This window comes from Solanum lycopersicum, chromosome 7, assembly GCF_036512215.1.
Source record: "Solanum lycopersicum chromosome 7, SLM_r2.1".
NCBI classification, from domain to species: domain Eukaryota; kingdom Viridiplantae; phylum Streptophyta; class Magnoliopsida; order Solanales; family Solanaceae; genus Solanum; species Solanum lycopersicum.
In genome coordinates, this window is record NC_090806.1 from 12332245 (window position 1) to 12353173 (window position 20929).

The window sequence follows — 20929 nt, forward strand, 5'->3', positions numbered from 1 at the left end:
TTCTTTTCTAAAACGAAGTACTGTTAGTGTAATCATAAATCAATATATAAAATTTGTTAAAGTAAAACAAATAAATACGTTTTACCTTTTCATATATCACATATATATTAAAATAAATTATTAATATAAGAGGAACTTTTGAAAACATAAATGTGTAACAAGAAAATATAAATAAAACATGTTCTTGCTCACAAGTTTTTCAACTACAACACTTTTGCGAAGTGCTACAACTTTTAGATCATATTCGTGTTGATAACGTGTTATAAAATTAAGATCATAAGAATATAATCATAAAGAGAAGAAGACTAAAAAAGTAGATAGAAGAAGAGAAATTTTCTTCTTATTCATGTGTATGTAAGTCGCATATGTATATCATATAATAGTGAATTAACAATCCTATTTATAGGTTAAGAAATCACTCTAAAAGTCATTATATTAAGTATTATAATAAATAGATACATTCTTATCCAAAAAGGTTCATGAAATCTAGTGAATATGGATAATTGTTCATGTACTAACTTTATGAATTATCCACTCATTCAATGTATTTATAACAATTATCTAATATTCCTTCCGTTTATTCATCTTTATTTATCCATTATAAACTAAAAATATTTATCTAATAATAATTACACATTTAAAAAATAATGAGATAATATACCTATTACTATTTCACTCTTGATAGTACATACTATTTTATATATTTAGAACATGCATATGATATAGTTGAAATTTTCCTCATATATATCAACAATTACTTGAACTTTATTTGACTTAATATCTATCACTAACTAATGACATTACAAAGTACTTCTGATCAATAAATAAAGTTGAATTTTTCAAAATAAAATATTTTCTCCATTTTAAAATAATAATCTCTTTTTTTTTTTAATCTGATTAAAAAATAACTTTAAGTTTTTCTCTATTTTGGACAATATCTTAATTTAATTTTCCACTTAGCAAACTTTAGTTTAAAATCATAAAAGCTTTTTTAATAAATATTTTTTCAAACTCCAAGGAAAAATTGATGGGTTTACAGTGCATGAATGTGTAAAGAAATAATGGAGATGAAAGCAAGTGGAAGGATATTATGAAATGACTAGCGGCCTTTCTTGTCTGTATCTTCAACAAAGAAAGAGAAACTTTATAAAAGGAAAAAAAAGAGTTATGTGACAAAAAGGATTTTTAAAAAAAAAAAAAAAGATAAAGGGAAAAGGAGTAAGAGTAATAATAATGGGTAATAATATTGGGATAAAAAAAAATGTGTTGGAAAGATAGTATTGCATGTATGTGGAGAAGCGGAGGAGGGGACACCACCAGTCTAAGGACGATTACTAAATCATTTCTTTTGTTTAACATATCACATTTTTTCAAAATTATTAAAAAAATTAGTTTATTAGTCAAAATATCTAGCATAATTATTAAAAATATTTATATTTTAAAATAATTATTAAAATGTCAATATTTAACAAATAAAATATATTTTAATTAATTCATTCACCCTCTCAATTTATTCCAACATAATTTATTCATTTCTTCAATTGAATAATGCTTTCAATATGAACGCTCGAACACACACCTCTACCTAGAATAGCAACATGATTGCTCCTCTAGAGAGATCAAACGGTCATTCAACTTAACTTAATTTACACAAAAGACAAAACTACGTCAGGTAACATATCGTAAACCACTTAACTCTTTCGATTCTTGATTCCCCGGAGTTGGTATCCTCTATCTCTAGTTCAACAAATTTAGGTAACTTTCCTTAGATAAACCTTGCACAACTCGGGTTAGTCTTATTTGTTGTAGCCATATCATGTGAATAGGCAACTAATGAAAAAAAGGATTTCTTCCCAGAACTTGTTAGTGATGTTTTAGACATCATATTTACAAAGTCTTCAATTGATACAAATCTGATTAGAATGTGTCTGCTTCTCAACAAACCAATTTTACACTCTCCTTTGATATTGCATTGTTTAGGAATTGGCACTCTTCTAAGGTTGTAGGTCAGTTGACCACTGCTCTCAATAAAAGAGACATGGTTATCGTTCGACCAATAAATGAAAGTAAACATTTAGTGATTCCACTACTTGGTCTGCCAAAAGCACCATTCCGTTGGAGATATTTGCAGGACTAAAGGTCTGCATATCTCTATCCATGGATAATTCTTTACACCAAAACAGGAGTGGCAACAGATACATGACTCTTGACAAATAAAAGTAAAAATGCAGGTTTGTCTATAAGTAGACTTCAATTCAAAAAGCTAGACTGCAATGACAGAAATCAGTTCCTAAAACTTGATATATTTGATGATGTCAAGCTAACTATCATCTTTCCTCTGATTCCCTGAGCATGTAAGCAAGGCTTTAAGCACTTGTCGACTTGAAGTGACATTCATCAATGGTAGAGTAAACCAGCCCTTCAGATTCAAGAGATTCTATTGCTTCCCTATTAAGATTCAAAAATGACTTAGTAGGCCGTTCTTAAAAACCTGCATGCAATAAGAATGAGAAACAAAACTGTTCCTTTATCTTCTGTGTGAGTGATAAAGAGATGTACTTGATTTTCTCCAAAGGAACTCTAAGGTGTTGAGCAATTTCATTCCAGTGTATCCCTTTCTCCTGTGCACTGAACATAGAGATGTTGTCAATTTTGCAATCTAGAGTAGGGGAACATGATCAACTCAAACAAAGATGAATGCAGCATCTTCAAAAGTTTATCTTTTACAATATTACAGGATGGTATTAAGAAGCAGTTAATGCAAAATTGCTCAGCAGCAGACTATGTGCTCCACAAAAGGCAAAACTGCGGTGATTGTGTTTTAACTCTAGGAAATGATATCAATCTTGTTTTCCAAATAAATCATGGAAATCTAGGTCCTTCTGCTAGTTCGATGTAAAATTTGTCATATTTTGATGTGTTGCTCTCTTAAGGGTATAGCTATTGTGACTCCCCCTCCACTAATCGATACCACCTACTCCAATTAGAGGACATTGTTTTTATTTCTGATATCCATACCAAAACACAATTCCCATCAACCTTAAATATTCACTGCTAGAAATATGCATAACCAATTAAGCACTAAAATTATTCCATTGATGGTTTTCATCATATAACATTTTCCAGATAATAGTTGGGGGAAAACGTTATGAGTTTATTACATATACTGTCTTTTTTCAGTAAATATTTGGTTTAAAGTGGCAATAATGTCAAATAAAATGCCTTCAGCAGGTTAAGACAGTAATTTCCAGAAGTTCAAATGTAGCGGTCACACGCAGGCAGTAGTTTCAAAGCTGCTGACCTGTCAGAGCATTCTGTCTTCATTGCAAAATTAAGATAGAAAATCGTTTTCACTGTCTGCTCGAGAGGATTTGGGCTGTGTTTCAATGTGTCTGTGTATGCATATGTATGTTAACCCTCAGAAAATAAGCTTCAACCCTAAGGGGTAATGTTACTCCTCTTGTATGCTTTTGAAGAATAAAATGAGAAAAATGACAAAATACATGCAAGTAAAATCAGAAAGAATCGGAGATTTCAAACACTTCAATTTTAAGAGAATCTGAATTGAAGATGAACAGGGCTGCATTCAAGTTGAGATGTAGAGTAAGCCAAAACCAAATAAATCCTCAAGTTAAATGGTCAAGTTAGTTTGAACTCTAGAAAACTAGACCATCATTGGGAAAGCATGCCACTTGTCAACCAAAGAGAAGCTATGAACAGCATGATCAATGTTATGATTAACAGCATACTAAGCAACTTACAGTGAGGACGGCTGTTCCAAATAATCTATAACAATCTTTTCTATGCCCTTGAGTCCATCAATGCTCAAATTTCCAGAGAACTGAAAGAAATAATGGATGAAGCAGATAATCAAACAAAATCATCAAGAGTGATGAATAGTAGAATGGCAATCTGAAATCATCATTTACTGTATGGTCAATACTAACTTGACTGGAATTGTATCCACTTGAAGGGGCACTAACTGCTGCAGGCACATCAGTTTTGCTGGGAGTGGAGACAGAGAGACCACTCTGTATTCATATAGAATAAAAGTCTAGAAATTATTCACCAAGTGGGTTATTGAGAACAAAAAAAGATGATGTATATAAAACTCATTGTTTTTAGAAACTAGATTTATACCTGTGGCTTCCTATTGCAGTGATGGACATAGATACATTCAAGGAAGTGGGTAGCAACCTCATTATACTCAGTTATAGGTCTGAAAAATCATCAAAGGCCAAAATAGAAAGGTTATTGATAATATTATAAAAGAATCACTAAATGAAGTCAACAAGCACATGCAGCATAAACAACCCCCCCCCCCCCCCAAAAAAAAAAAAGAAGATAAAATCTAATGCAAGAAAGGTTTGGAGGTGCTATGCATATCTTTAAAACTCAGGGAGGCCAAGTGAAAACTGGGAAACCACAGGGGGAATAGAATCTCACCCTTAATCAACAAGTGATTCTAGTGTTCCATCTGATTAAAATTCCCAAATTACAAGCACTTAACCAAACAAAATAAATAGTTAACACTGATCTATGGACTTATATGTAGCAAAGTTCACCCAATGACACTTTCAGCACCCAATATCCCTAGACATCCTAAAAAAGACAAGGGAAAAACTAAGAAATCCATACATAAGAATGAAAGTTAGATTGATAGATTTGGAAATTCAATGTCTGAAAAACACAAAATCTGGAAAGACACTCGGGGGACATTGTTATCACACAAAGAGTGCACAAGTCCAAAAAGAATTGCTTGTATAAATAAACACTGAGCTGTCTTGATTCAACTCCAAATTATGTCCCTGGCGTCCATTAATAAATTGTTTGTCTTCTAGCATTCTATTGTCTCTAGGCAAACACTTGAGAACACAAACTTCAACAGCGTACAACAAAAAGAGGTGGCCTAATTGATAAATTATGAGTCAGTCTTAAATGTTTAAGAAAACTACCTGAAAACAGATGTTCCATACTTGAAATGACCAATCATACCAAAGTTTGATAACCATTATAAAGTTCAATTGACTAAACATCAACAGTGGAAATATCTATGTTTCTCAGTAAACACACTTGATGAACTGCCCATTTGGCTATTTAAGTTGGAATCAGGTTAGTGCCATCTCTAAAGGAAAAAGGGAAAGGTTGTTCCCCACCAAGAAAACACAGACAACTTAACAAAGAGATCATCCTTGCCATCAATACTAACAAGTGGAAGATGGTTAGCACAGGATCATGAATTAGCTTTTCCCTGACGCACTGGAGAAAAATTAAGGGTGTGAATGTTCCAGGTAAAAAGCACTTTCAATGAAGACATTCTGAGGTCATAATCTTGACCAACTCTTGAGTAGAAAAAAGTTAAAATATCCTTTAAAAAAAAAAGGAAGAGCTGCAACATAGTTGCAATAAAAAGTAAGAAAAATTTGGCCATAGACTAATAAAGATCATACAAATATGGAGCATTTATTAAAATAGAACAAAAATAGAAGCATAAACTTTACAAACCTGATAGAAAAGATCACTAGTTGTGTTTTACCCTGAAAACCTTTCAAGTGTCCATGGACTCGGACATACATTCTGTCCCTGCTTTAAAATGTGGAATTAGAATGCTAAAGAGCAAACATATCATTGGATCCAAAATGATTGATAGAGATGTGACTTACGATACTTGCTCAACTTCCTTGGTATCCACAGCATCATTCACCCTGCAAAAGGGATAGGAAGAAATAACTTTAGTGCATAGTGAGCTAGAGAGGTGCAAATTAGGCTAACAGGATTACTATACAAGGGAACAGTCATGCTTCTATAGAAAAAAATAGTTTAGAGAGACGGACTTAAACCAACTTAAAACAGTAAGAGATTAAACCTAGAGCCATCAAGGTAAATGATGCCAAGCTTCAAGTAGTGCATTGAGCTCCCTACTTCGGTTAATTTTGGACAATCGTATTGTATTTCAATTAAAAAAAGATAACATAAATTTATCTTAATTTTCAAGCACTTTTAAGAGGTGTTTTTCTTTTGAGACACCTTCAGTTATATGTACTGAAAGCAGTAGCAGGGTAAAACCACCCAAACTAATTGATATGAAAAAATGACTAGTGATACAGTACATCCCTCTATCACAATCTTAAATGCTTCAATTGTTTATGAACTACAAGAAATCTAATTGTTCTTGCAGCAATAGATCCCCTTACGATGAGCACTGTGTGCCCCCTAACAATATGTAGATCCTTACATGTTTTTTATCCATCTTCTCATAAAGGTTATGAATACAATAATCAACTTGGAATACAAATATATTTTGAGAAAATGTTATATCAAGAGAAATAATAGGCAAGAAATTTACCATCTGGTACATTCAATGCGACCGGTTCCATCATCAATCGTAAATGACACATCTGTCACTCTCTCAGAATTTTTATATGCCATCCCGACCAACCTCACCTAAACCAAGAATTGAGTTAAGTTTCATGCAGATTCAAAGATAAACCCAAAATTATCTTCTTCTTTTTCTAGTGGAAGGAATAAATTGACATATTTACTCATCACATTAAAGGCACCTTAGTACACACACTAGTGAAACACTAGCTTAACCATTTAGATCCAGAGTTCATTGGAAAATCAAAAACTTGACCAAGAAAAAGCAAATGAAAAGAAAGTTTTCACAATTGTAACACAACCAAATAAAATCTTGACCCACAAAATATATTTAAAATTAAGAGAATACCCAAATTTCTTCAAAGGTACTGAATAACCAAACAAAATACTGACCCTTAAAAATTATAAACTAAAAAATCAAGTAACCCTAAAAACTTTTCCCCATCCCCATTTTATATGACACTATTAGTGTATGAACCATCAAACTGTTCTCTTCTTTGATTACAATTTTACAAACACGTGCTAATGAGATTTGAAACACTCGTATGTAAATTCTAACTTTAAAATGTGACAATGATACTCCTCAGCGATTCCTTTGAGAACGACGAAGAAAACTGTTTAAGTTAATAGAGAAAAAAGGAACAATTCTTACATTGTTGACATCGACACCATCAATAACAAAGTTAGATTTTTCATCACTAGATTGAACTGCTTGGCTTATCTGTTTGACTGTTAGCGGAAGCAGAGGTGGGTTTTCACGACTCTGCAAAATCAATAAACAAAATGAATATCCAACTACACAGAAGAGCAAAAAGTGATAGGGTTTTTCACCTTAGCGGAAGTGCGTGAAGCATCCATGGCTTGAGTGGACTGAGAAGCCATAAAACCTCCGCCGGAGAATGAATCCAATTGACTGCTACCGAACATTTTTTCGATTCTTTCTTCTTTGATCACACAAAAAAACGGATTATTCACTAAATTTGGGTGTTTAAACTGAAACTTCACATTCTATATGAAACCCTATGAACTATTTCCCGCCATTTTCATCTACTTTTCAGTTTTCCCGCCAATAAACCCAAGGGTAATAAAGAAATATTGGAACTCGAAAAAAAAAAGAGTGTTTGCTACTAGTCCTATTAATTTTGTTATACTCACACTATAATTTTTTATTTTGAATTTTCCATTTTGTAGTTATATTAAGTTTGAATTCGTATTTAATTGGGTTTATTTGATAATAGTCTTTTCTAACAAGGAATTTTTCTTATTCAAAACTCGAAATTTAATAAAAATCTATGAAGAATGAAGTAGACTCGTCTATATGTTACACCATATTATTTCGCGGTAAAATTTGTTAAAATAATTTTATATTGATATCTTTATTGATTAAAGAAAAAAAGGTCAAAAATACTCGCATGTACTTTAATCAATTAGCTAACTTAATACTAGGCTAAATATGCTCATGTTATTATCATAGTGCAAAAATACACCAATTTTGAATGTAATGCCTCAAATCAAACAAAACGTTTGAATTTTTTTTTTTCTAAATAACCCATTCCTCTCTTTAATTATCTACAATCTGTTAACTAAATAACTCGTATCAAACTAAACTAAACTAAACCAATAGACTGAATATTTGATTCAACACTATGTCTTGGTTATTAAATGGAATGTAACAAATAATGTGCTTCCATTCAAAGGAAAAAATCTCTAGAAAAAGACCCATACGGGAGATTTTGACCATGACAATACAATCCTTCCAACCCAGTAATGCCGAGAGGAAAAGGATGGAAATCACTTGACACAACATAACTGCAATGGCATAAAATTTGTTCCTTGAGTTATTTGGAGCCTCGTGAGTCAATTTTATGACTTTGTGCATGGGTCCCATCATTGCATTTTTGAGTCGTTTTTTCATTTTTAAATTTCAATATTGATATGGGTATTCTTGTGCTGATTTTTGGCATTTTTGTCATATTTTTTATAGCATGACACCATTATAGTTACTTTGGTGTTTTGTGGGCCCTTTTTAGTCATTTTTGAGTTTGTCGCTTTATTGTTTGAATTGCTTTGGACATGAGGTTGTGGACTTGGACTAACTAGATATTATGAAATATTCGAGATTTTCATCTCTTTACGAATATTCAAAAGTTATGTAATATTTTAGATGCCTTTTGAAGAAATATAGTAAAATATCTTTTATATAGGTATATTCTAGGTTTTATGGTAGAATAATTCTCAAAGAACCCTGATAGAAATTATACTCTTCTTGTATTTTTAACAAAAATTAAGTACGTTTTATAGAGTCTCATACAAGAAATAGTAACAGTGTCTTTTCATGGACTAATATTAGAGAGTTCGTCTAGTAAAGGTAGTAACGGTGTCCTGACCTAATTGTCAAACTTGAGCCATGATAAGTTAATAAGTTTAAAAAGTTTTTGCGACCACTCAAAAATAAAGATGTGTAGGTGTATATATCTTAAATTATAGTAATTAAAAAGGCATAACACATAAACATGACTCTTAACTTGATATCCGTTGGCAACTATGACCTTTAACTTTGGATGTGCACAAGTAGACACTTAAACTTATATAAAATTAAACAAATTGACACATTCATTGTTTTATCGAAAAAACAATGTCGGAAGAGTTTATTTTGTTTTCAAGAGATTTCGACTTTTAGGAGTCGCCACTTAATTTTTTAAGAAAAATTAAGAAAACTTGTTTTCAAATATTTTAAACAGAAAAATCGTTTGAAAACTTTAAAAGGGTTCGGAGATTCTTATTAACGTCTTAGGAAGGTTTTGAAGGCACCTAAGACGTTCCGCTTAATGCGGCTTTCCGGCAACTAACCATTTGACCAATATATTTTAAGATTTGCGAATTTTTATTTAAAGTTAAGTTTCCTAAATCTAAGCGAACTTGCGAATTTGAAACATTTATCGTTTTGAAATTTAGTTTAGTTTTAGGTTTGATAAAATAGAAAGGCGTTCGACGGGGTTGGAGTTTTTCTAACTCTAAGCTAACAACAATTGCACGAAAGCATGTAAACAAGAAAGAGAGAGAGAGAGAGAGAGAGAGAGAGAGATTTGGGTCCAATTTCGGGTTCTGTCCGCCTTAACCGAAATTTGGACCCACCTGCTTTTTGGGTTTTTTAACCCATTTCTTGTTTGGGTTTTCAACCCATTTTCTTTCTTTCGCACCTGTCCTAACTAAGCATATAATAATACAAAGTGAATATGAAAAAGTAAAAGACGATAAGGGCTTAGGCACATTACAAATAAAACTGCAAAATGAAAATAGAAGATCTCCTAAGCCAAACTTCTTCGACTTCTTCAGACTTCATGGAATTTGGCATTGGAATTTTGATCCCAAAATTGGTTCGTCGGGTGACTCGATGAAAGGAATTTTGGAGCTTTTAAGGATCAATTCTCAGGGCAAAGTGAGAACCTATGGAGTCCGTAGAACTCGATCAAGGGAGCTCATGCAAGAGAAGACGATAAACATTAATATATAAAATGGTATATAGTCTATTGGTAACTTAAAAAAACTCAAACAATATATATATCTCAAACTTGCCCACCAAAATCTAAACAAGCCTAGAGAAATTTCCGACATAGAAGCATAATTAAATGACACTAATCGACAAATGTTGAAGCAATTAATACATTTAAAATAATGCTCGGACACACAAAAATACTAAATGCTCAGGCGTGGTACAGTAACCTCAAACGACTAGGCAGATTCGAATTTCCAATTAAACTCGGCTAAACAATTCGACATTAATGACTAACAAACAACAAGTCAAAGGCAAAACAACCATTTGTTATATTCATTTCACAAAAAAAAAACAAAAAAAAACTCAACATTTAATGAAAAGCATGGTATTAAACTAATGCTAGTATGCACGTTCACAATGATAGGGACTAATGAATTCCCTGCAGCATGAAAAATGTGTGCACTATGCATATATAAGATGGCAAATGACCTTATAACTTAATAAAAGAGGCTATAAGGGCCATGTAAAAAAAAACTTAGTGCAACTTATTACAAATAATAGAGAGGCTTGTCATTGAGTAAACCTTGAGATTTTCACACGGGACAAACATGGATATCCATGAAACTATAACTCAAATAGGCCAAACAAACACAAGGTAACCACCGAAGAAGCAAACTTAGACAATATGAGGACCATACCCTACGTTAGGCCAGCTGACTCCTAAACAAAAGGAAAATATTCAGAACCATTACATCTATAGAAGTTGGAAAATAGCCTCACAAAATGAATGACAGAACAGTCCATACACACCAGACAGAATGAGAATAGAGCATGATGAACACAATATACGAATCACTGCAAATAAGTAACTACGAAACCACATCGACATTCAATACGACTTAACATAGACAAAACTAATATTTCCATATCCAGACTATATTCCAGAGAGCACAACCATCCAAAAAAAATATGACATATACAAAAAAAATAAAAAATAAAAACTTATGCCAGCCCATCACATACATACAACAATCGAGAGAAGACGAGTCATAAACAAAATAAGGGTCGATTCTCACCTTTCTTTGGGCAGTGAAGTGGGACGATAACGAGCAGGGAGCAACGACTTCACAAACGGAATGCTACTTTTCGAGAGCAGCGAACGAGAAACTCAACAACTTCTGTTTCAAATTCGACTTCAACGAATGTATATGGGTGTGCATAAGCTATTACAAATCTCCCTATGAAATCTCCAACCCAAAGATTTGCTCTGTTTTAAACAGAGAACAGAGATGAGCCAGCACTTTGTTTAAACTTTCTGTCTAAAAATGTCCCTCCCGAAAATCCTATTACCCAACCTAAACCAAATTTTTCCAACCCATTTTCTGGAGAAGATGGGGGTTTATATAGAAGATATAATTAGGGTTTTGGGTTAGGAGGGCGGGGGAAAATCAGGAAAAGGCTTAGGGTAAAATCGATATTCCAAGTCTCCTTTTGAAATTGGAATCCCTTAAAGGATAAGGCTGAGAACGTCACCAGTACGATCTTCGTACGATTCTCCAACGGAAAAATAGAACAGCCATTCGATTTCGTTCCAAGGACAAGGGGAGTGCTGCGATATCGCCACGTCGCTCTCCATTTTTGTACGAGTATGTTACGCCCCTCTGAAAATAGACGCACAAACAGACAAGGGGAGGGAGGGAGACGCTACGACGCGCTGTACGAGATTCCTTGCGCGTGAGGGAGGGTTTTCTGTTTTTGTTCTCACATATGGGGGTAGTTTTCTGGGGAATTTTGCTGGGTTTCGCGGCTGGGTTCTGTTTTTTCTTGGAATTTCTTTTTCTGGAAAATGAATGAGGAAAAGGGGAAGGAAGGGGAGTTGGTTTGGGTCGGTCGGGTCAAAATGGAAAGGGGCGGGTTTAAATGTAAAATGGAATTGGGTTGGGTATTAATTTGGGCTGGGAATTAATTGGGCCGCTGGGAATAAAAAAAATGGGTTGACGTTTTAGCTTAGTGGGCCGGGTAGGGAGAAAAATAAAAAGGAAAGGGTTGAAGTGGGCTGGGATGTTGGGCCTGGGGATTAATTTGGGAATTGGCTTTCTGATGGGCTGAAGATTTAAGATGGAAAAGGGGTATTTTGGGTTGGGTTTCTGATGGGCTCGTTTTTGAAGAAAAGGCCCAATGGCCTCTTAAATGGATTAAAGGGAAATGGGTTAGATTTGATAGATGGCCAATTTTAGTTAATAAAAGAAATTGGCTAAACCTTAAATAAAAATGAATTTGTATTAATTAATCAACGAGCTTTCCTCTTCTTTTTTTTTAAATAATATAATTATAAAATAATGCTTCAAAGTATAATTATAATTTAAACTACGATAAGATGCTTACTAAAATTAAAATATTTTTGAGATGGTTTTTGAATAATCGTGAAATATACTAATTATATACATAACTATGTAAACATATATATTGTCTAAAGTTATGCTAAAAGTATCCGAAGTAACATAAAGTTCATGCATTCTATTATTTAATTTTCGCAAAATTTATAAAACTAATTAATTTAAATTGTTTGAAAAACTTACGAAACTCGATAATTAATTTATACCGACGTAGGTCAAAATTGGGTGTCAACAACTGTCCCTCATTTTACTTGGGTTGATGCAAGCAACTCGAGGAAAATGAAATTGACCAAACCAATTTTGACCAACCCCCTTCATTTTTTAAAGGAAGGATTCAACAAAGGGTTTAGGAATTATGGCCGAACCCTTGAAACGGGTTTCCTACATATCTCAGGCTATATGAGAATTCAGACCACTTGTAGTTCGATAAGCTTGATTTACCACATGATTTTAAAAAATCAAAAGCCACCTCGATACCGAATTATGAAGGTATCGAAATGCTCGAAAATACAATTCTAAAGCGAATGTTGGAATACAACCGAGTTTTCAACATCTAATCCGCCTACATATCCTTAAACCTTCGAAATCAGGCTGTGTGTAGTTCGACTCGATCAGTGGAAAAGGAAATCTATTATGCTAGATAACCTTTGGTTTTGGACAAGTGACAAATCAAACGAGTATGAAAAGGAGGCTTGTAACCTCTTAGCCATGAATGTGGCACGCTTCACACCCATAATTAAGAACTTACACGGACATAATTTCCAAAGCTCTTGACGCATTGTCACTCAGATTCGAAATTTGCTTCCGATAAATCGAAACTTCCGGATGCGAGACTGAAACTGACAGAACTAAAAAAATACCCACATGCTTCGATAAGAGTGGTTTGATTGTGGTGGAAGTCGCTCCTCTGCTCGCGTCCTAAGAGTTTGACATTCCTCTTTGGACTGTGTCCAGTTTGCTGCTAAGAAAAAGTTCCACATTGTGCTGCATCTTTTTTTGATGTCGTCCACACCTGTGGTTTTTGGAGAATTCATCCTTTGGGATGCTCTCGACAAATAGATAAAACTCATCAGCTTTAAAAATGTAATTAAGTGGGAGACAGTGTCTTTTTTACCATGTCGACACTCTGTTGTTCTCCTCAGTATTCGACGTCGGCTCGATTGGTCTGACGTACAGAAAATAAAGCTTATGACTTGTGTTTTGCAATATAATCTTTAAATATACTCTATACTTGATGTCGAAATAAATAAATAAATGCCGATGTGATATTGATGTTTCTTTTGCCGTCATCTTTGATGCTCTTCTTGATGTTTCTTTATCCGTGTATGTCCTCTTGTGGGGCATGAATATCTTTCTGCGATACGTAAATTCCTGCGAGGTATGAAATATTCTCGCAATGCATAACTTTCAGCAAGGCATGAAATCTTCTAGCGATGTGCCAATTTCAACGAGGCATGGATTCTTCTCGTGAAGCATAAATTTCGGCGAGGTATGAACTATTCTCGCGATGTCTAAATTTCAGCGAGGTATGAAATCTTCTCGCGATGTATAAATTTGGACGAGGCATAAAATCTTCTCGTCGCGCATAATTGTTGACCCGCGATGCATGATTTTTTGCGATGCATGATTTTTCCGCGATGCATGATTTTCAACGAGGCATGGATTCTTCTCGTGATGCATAAATTTGACGAGGCATGAAATCTTCTCGTGATGCATAAATTCCAGCGAGGTATGATGTCTTCTCGCGATGTATAACTTGATGAGGCATGAAATCTTCTCGTGATCCATAAATTCCAGCGAGGTATAAAGTCTTCTCGCAATACATAAATTTAACGAGGCACGAAATCTTCTCGTGATGCATAAATTTCAAACTCGCGATGCATGATTTTCCGCAATGCATGATTTCCGCGATGCATGACTTCCTGCGATGCATGATTTCTTGCTATGCATGATTTCCGCAATGCATGATTTTCCGCAATGCATGACTTCCGCGATGCATGACTTTCCGCAATGCATGATTCTCCGCGATGCATGATTTTTAACACGTAATGCACAAATATTTATATCGTCTGCGTTGATAATAACGGCAAGACGACCTCCAAATAATATACCGACTTGATCAATAATAATAAAATAATAATAAAATAACTATCTCTTCTGGGGTAATGCATTGTCTTGATTGACAGTAATTATCTTGCTTTGATAACGTAATGCAAATAGCGTCCTCTACAGAAATCATGAACTCTTCGTTGAGAATCCTGTTTGATTCACCTTTGAATCTGGCTAGACACTTTTTGTAAATTTCATATTGTTGGGAATGACTTGAAATAAAAAAACCACATTCCCAAGCATTCTGACACAAACGATATGAACTGCCTCTTGCTCTTAGTAAAATTAATGGTTTTGGAGATAGTTTTCTCCTCTTTGGGAGCTCTCCATATTCATTCGTCGGGAGAATTTGGCCGCTTTCAAAGCAAAGCTATAAACCTGCATCCACAGAAAAATTGTCAGTTTTAAAACATACTGATCTGTGTCGATTCCTTTAGTTGTTTGCTCCTTGTCTTGATATCTCCGGTTGATTTCCCGATTTCCCAACTCTTGGTAGATAAGACAAAAATATTTTATGCCAAAACAAACAAAAAGGTAAAATTTGAGAGAAATAAGAAATCTTTAAGAAATAGTATCTTGAAAAAGTCACTGCCAAGTCATGTCATATCAGGCTTAACAAGCTTCTTTGAATCTGACACTCGAAAGGTCTATCTGATCATTCGCTGATGGGTTTCAGGGTAACTCCGGACTTGTGGGGAAGATTCTAACAAAATTTTGAGGCTATTTTCAAAATTTCTGTCCCAGTTTACTATCTTGCTTATCTCTCCACTGTAACTGAACAGATCGCGGAATTTTGAGATCTTCTCAAAATTTTTGTCCCAGCTGCAGATCTCTAAACGTCTTTAGTTTTGAGTTGCTGAAGAGAAGGCTTCTTCTAGAGAATTTTTGAGTCCCTCTCAAAAATTCTGTCCCTGTTCTATTGCAAAGGGGATAGAACTTACTGGAGATATGACCGTACCCTTGTGGCGCCTACGTGTCCCGTTGAGGCAGGAATCAGGTCAAACGTAGTTCCCTTTAAAGGTTGACAAGAATAAAATTTACAAAGAAACCGACCGAGGCCGACAAAGGCCGCCTACGTATCCCATTCTTGAGAATTCAGGTCGAACGTAGTTTAGATACAAGGAAATAATTAAAGGGGATAGATGGGGGTGACCGAAGCCGACATAGGCCGCCTACGTATCTCGTTCTCGAGAATTCAGGTCAGACATAGTTCATTACAAGAGGGATAAGGATTCAAATGGAACGAATACAAACAAACCGAACAATTACAAGTAAATAATAGAAAATGCAAAATGAAACTTCACACATAGTATCTCTTGACAGCATCTGAGTTGATAGGGTTGGGCCATATAGCGCCATCCATCTCTGACAAGACCAAAGCACCTCCAGATAGTACTTTACGAACCATGTAAGGACCCTGCCAATTTGGCGCGAACTTTCCTTTGTATTCGTCTTGATAAGGAAAAATATGCTTAAGAACCAACTGACCAACTTCAAAATTTCTGGCTCTTACTCTTTTGTGAAAGGCGCGAGTATTCTCTGTCTGTACAACTGGCCATGGCAAACGACAATCATTCTCTTTTCACCAATCAAAGCCAGTTGATCGATCCATTTGCTAACCCACTCAGCGTTACTTAATTCAGCTTCTTGGATGATCCTCAATGACGGTATCTCGACTTCAACAAGTATGACTGCCTCTGTTCCATACACTAGCAAGTATGGAGTGGCACCAGTCGACGTTCTGACCGTCCTTCGATAACCTAGTAAAGCGTATGGTAACATTTCATGCCAACTTCGATGTTTGTCAATCATTTTCCTCAAGATCTTTTTTATATTCTTGTTGGCGGCCTTTACAGCTCCATTCATTTGGGGGCGATAAGAAGTTGACTTTCGATAAATAATCTTAAATTGTTCACATATCTCTTTCATCAAATGACTGTTGAGATTTGCACCATTATCAGTAATGATGGATTCTGGAACTCCAAATCTGCATATCAGATTGTTGCGGACAAAATCGGCCACCACTTTCTTGGTTACCGACTTGTAAGAGGCTGCCTCCACCCACTTTGTGAAATAATCAATGGCAACCAAAATGAATATGTGTCCATTGGAAGCGGCCGGTTATAGGACCGATGACATCCATTCCCCAAGCTACAAATGGCCAAGGTAAACTCATAGCATTAAGTTCGTGAGGTGGCACCCGTATCAAATCGCCGTGCACTTGACATTTGTGGCATTTTTGCACGAATTTGCAACAGTCATTCTCCATAGTCATCCAGAAATAACCGGCTCGAAATACCTTTCTTGCCAAAGTAAGCCCATTCATATGTGTACCGCAAACTCCAGCATGTATCTGTTCAATAAGCCTCACAGCTTCAGCAGCATCCACACATCTCAAAAGACCTAAATCCGGAGTCCTCCTATACAGGACTTCTCCATTTAGAAAGAAATTAAAAGCCATACGACGTATCAACTTCTTCTGATTAGATGTAGCGTCTTCCGGATATGTCCCAGACTCCTAGTGCCTCTTTATATCAAAATACCAAAGCAAACCGTCTGGTTCTGATTCAACGTGTGAACAATGGATTGGGTGCTCCTTCAACTCTATATCCAGCGGGTCAATGTAATCAGTATCCGGATGTTTGATCATCGAAGCGATGGTGGCAAGAGCGTCGGCTAATTCATTCTGTATTCTGGGAGTATGTCTGAACTCAATCTTGCGAAACCTTTTGCACAAATTTTGCACATACTGTACGTAAGGTATAATCTTCGGGTTCTTCACAGCCCATTCACCTTGAACTTGATGAATCAAAAGGTCTGAATCCCTAATAACCAATAAGTCGTAAACATTCATGTTGATGGCCATTTTCAAACCGAGAATACAAGCTTCGTATTCAGCCATGTTGTTTGTGCAATTAAATTGGAGTTTAGCTGTCGTGGGATAGTGCTGACCGGATTCTGATACCAAGACTGCTCCAATACCGTTACCTTGATGGTTTGCCGCTCCGTCAAAGAATAATCTCCAACCTGGGTATGTTTCAGAAATATCTTCACCCACAAACGACACCTCTTCATCGTGAAAATAAGTCTTAAGTGGTTCATATTCTTCATCCATGGGATTTTCTACCAGATGATCAGCCAAAGCTTGTGCCTTTATTGCCTTCTGAGTCACATACACGATATCAAACTCACTCAACAACATTTGCCATTTAGCCAACTTTTCGGTCGGCATAGCTTTCTGGAAAATATACTTCAACGGATCCATTCTGGAAATGAGATATGTAGTATACGAAGACAAATAGTGTCTCAATTTTTGGGCAAGCCACGTTAGAGCACAACATGTTTTTTCCAGCAAAGTGTAACGAGACTTGTACGGAGTAAACTTCTTGCTTATATAGTAGATAGCCCTTTCTTTCTTTCCTGTCTCATCGTGTTGACCAAGTACACATCCGAAGGCGCTATCTGAAACAGACAAGTACAACAACAAAAAACTCCCTTCTCGCGGAGGAACCAATACCGGTGGGTTAGACAAATAGCTCTTGATAGCATCGAAAGCAGTTTGGCATTCCTCAGTCCACTTATTCGGGGCGTCTTTCTTCAGCAACTTGAAAATGGGTTCACACACCACTGTTGATTGTGCTATAAACCGGCTAATATAGTTTAACCTCCCTAAGAAAATCATCACCTCTTTTCTCGTTTTCGGCGGAGGTAACTCTTGAATTGCTTTAATCTTGGAGGGGTCAAGCTCAATACCCTTTCTGCTGACTATAAATCCCAACAACTTCCCAGCTGGGACTCCAAAAGCACATTTGGTGGGATTTAACTTCAAGTTGTACCGACGCAAATGTTCAAAGATTTTTCTCAGGTGTGTCAAATGATCTGAACTCCCTTATGAATCATGTCATGGAAAATAGTCGTCATGGCTCTAATGTAAGTGGCTCCAGCGTTCTTGAGGCCGAACGGCATCACCCTGTAGTGATATACACCCCAAGGTGTGATGGAAGTCATTTTTTCCGCGTATTCTTCATCCATCAAAATTTGGTGATAACCTGCGTAACAGTCCACAAATGAATGCATCTCATGTTTGGCACAATTGTCAATAAAAATATGGATATTTGGCAACGGAAAATTATCCTTTGGACTAGCCTTGTTGAAATCTCTATAATCAACACAAATCCTGATTTTCCCATCCTTCTTGGCGACCGGAACGACATTGGCCAGCCAGGTTAGATATTATGTCACTTCCACCAATCGAGACTCTATTTGCTTGGTGATTTCTTCCTTAATCTTCAAATTCAGTTCAGGCTTGAATTTTCGAGTCTTTTGTTTCACCAGCTCGAACCTTGGGTTGATTGGTAGCTTATGAGACACGACATCAGTACTCAACCCCTGCATGTCACTGACTTCCCAAACAAAAACATCACTGTATTCGGCAAGCAAATGAACCAGGCTCTCCTCTGAGTTCCATTCAGGTAGGTGCTGATCTTAACCTCTTTGACACATTCTAAATCTCCCAAATTCACTGTTTCCGTCTCCTCTAGATTCTGTTTATGCTAATTCTCGAATTGTCAAAATTCCTCTGCAACATAATCTGGTTCCCCATTTTCTTCTTCATAGTCGCCAACCTTGTCGTCATCTGTCTCATTTTGTTCATTTAGCTCATGACATGACATGACATTGGCAGGTCTGTAACTTATGTTACTGAAATCATAAACAGACAAAATTAGAAAAGTAAAGTATAACAAGCAACTAAATAAACAAAGTTTAAAAACAAAATAAGGAGGCTTTCATTTAAAACAAAAATGCAAACTTTGGTCACGACACAGGGCCATGTCGCCTTTTTAAACATCACAACAAAAATTCAAAATTCGAACAATTAAGAAAAATGCAGAAATGGTGGGTCTCGGGCCTCTTCCGGACAACCAGCGATTTTAGTATGCATAAAATAACTCCTTTCTACCAAAGAGTTCGGGACATCAGGATTGGCGTGGAAGTCCAATTCTGCAGCATCTCTCTTGGTTCAGCATCACGAATACCAGCTGACTCAACCTCTTCCTCGATAATAGCATTGATCTCCTTGAAGAGGTCACATATTCCTTCCCCACAATCTTCAGGCTCGGCGCACTCTTGGATTGGAAAGGATTGATACAGATGCGGTATCGGTTTAGCCAACTCTTGATCCTTTTTCTTCTTCATCTTCATATCGTCATCTGTGGGGGTATACCCCAAACCATATTTGGATCCCTTAGCAAGGACCGGAACAGGTTCGATAATTCCTTGGGAATCTCTTCCAAATCCAAAACCTGGCTCGAACCCATTCTGCAGCATTATCAAGGCAATCACTCTGTACACGGTTGGCATGGGGGTCTGCAGGGCCAAATCCTCATCGGTGGCATTTACCAACTCCACCGTGTAAAAATTCGCACCTTGCGGCGTCTCGTCAAAGACCGGCACCTGCTTGCCTGAGTGACTTCTCTCACCGTGAACAACTAGCTCCTCATTTTTCCATACCAGCTTCATCATTTGATGGAGAGTGGAGGGGACGGCTCCAGCCATGTGAACGAACGGCCTTCCCAAAAGAAGGTTATAGCTGGTGTCGATATCCAACACTTGGAATTTCGCTCTGAACTCCACGGGCCCATTTGGAGGGTCAAGTTCATCGCCCCTAATGTATCTCTTTGCACACCGTCAAACGCTCTTACATTAACCTGGTTTTGCTCCAATTTTCCGAGGTCATACCTCAGTTGTTTCAATGTCGACAGAGGGCATATATTCAAACCCGATCCATCATCTACCAAAACATGATTGACGACCTTTCCACGGCATATCACAGTGACGTGAAGAGCTTTGTTGTGGGATCTCCCTTCGGCTGGCAATTCATCGTCACAGAAGTTGATGCGGTGTCCCCGAATGACTTGATGAATCATGGCGGCTACGTTATCGCTGCTCGTACCTGAGGACACGTACGTATCATCAAGAGCTTTCATCAAAGCTTACCGGTGGGATTGAGAACTCATCAGTAGGTCCCACACGGAGATCTGAGTCGGAGTTTCTCCAAGTGTTTGACAATGGAGTAATCTTTCGGTTGCATCCTCCTCCAGAACTCATCCGCTTCTGCTTCACTTATTGGCCTCTTGGCGTGGTCTTTCTTTTTTCCTCCGAGAGCAAGCTCATCAGGAGTGTAGCATCTTCCGGACCTAGTCATGCCTTGGGTCACGGCAGTTTCTATAGCAAACTTAGGTTTGGAGAGAGTTTGTGAGGGAACCAAGGCAACATCCTTTGTAGGTGTCTGAATAAAAAACTCTCTCTTTTCCTTGACGCTTAAAGAAGCGACAACCCTTTCCAAGTCTTCCTGCGCAACAGGAGTAATCCTCTTAGTTTCACACTCGTCTTTGTCTGTTTCTATCATATTAATGTTTCCACCCCCATGATTCGGCAACGGATTTGTATTGGCGTTCGGCGCCGCAGGATGGAGGGAGACTACTTCCTGGTTGATCAGATCCTGGATCTTGTGCTTAAGATTGATATAGTCTTCTGTGTCATGTCCAAC

The 20929-nt window shown here is 36.5% G+C and overlaps 3 protein-coding genes across 3 annotated transcripts; all 3 read right to left on the reverse strand.

The window, feature by feature from the left end:
• Positions 1–2066: 2066 nt before the first annotated feature.
• RPA32a (replication protein A) lies at positions 2067–7326 on the reverse strand. Its single transcript, NM_001329418.1, has 10 exons — positions 7210–7326; positions 7031–7141; positions 6347–6444; positions 5664–5705; positions 5506–5583; positions 4141–4219; positions 3948–4031; positions 3762–3841; positions 2560–2628; positions 2067–2448 (listed from the first exon to the last, which is right to left on the reverse strand). Exons 1-10 carry the CDS (start codon positions 7303–7305, stop codon positions 2367–2369), a joined length of 819 nt encoding a protein of 272 aa, NP_001316347.1. The 5' UTR covers positions 7306–7326; the 3' UTR covers positions 2067–2366.
• Positions 7327–15888: 8562 nt separating this feature from the next.
• LOC138337300 (uncharacterized) lies at positions 15889–16245 on the reverse strand. Its single transcript, XM_069287206.1, has one exon. It carries the CDS (start codon positions 16243–16245, stop codon positions 15889–15891), a length of 357 nt encoding a protein of 118 aa, XP_069143307.1.
• A 211-nt stretch (positions 16246–16456) lies between these two features.
• On the reverse strand, positions 16457–20366 carry LOC138337301 (uncharacterized). Its single transcript, XM_069287207.1, has 5 exons — positions 20119–20366; positions 19340–20044; positions 19005–19080; positions 16923–18202; positions 16457–16799 (listed from the first exon to the last, which is right to left on the reverse strand). The coding sequence occupies exons 1-5, from the start codon at positions 20364–20366 to the stop codon at positions 16457–16459; spliced, it is 2652 nt and encodes an 883-aa protein (XP_069143308.1).
• Between the last annotated feature and the right edge of the window lie 563 nt (positions 20367–20929).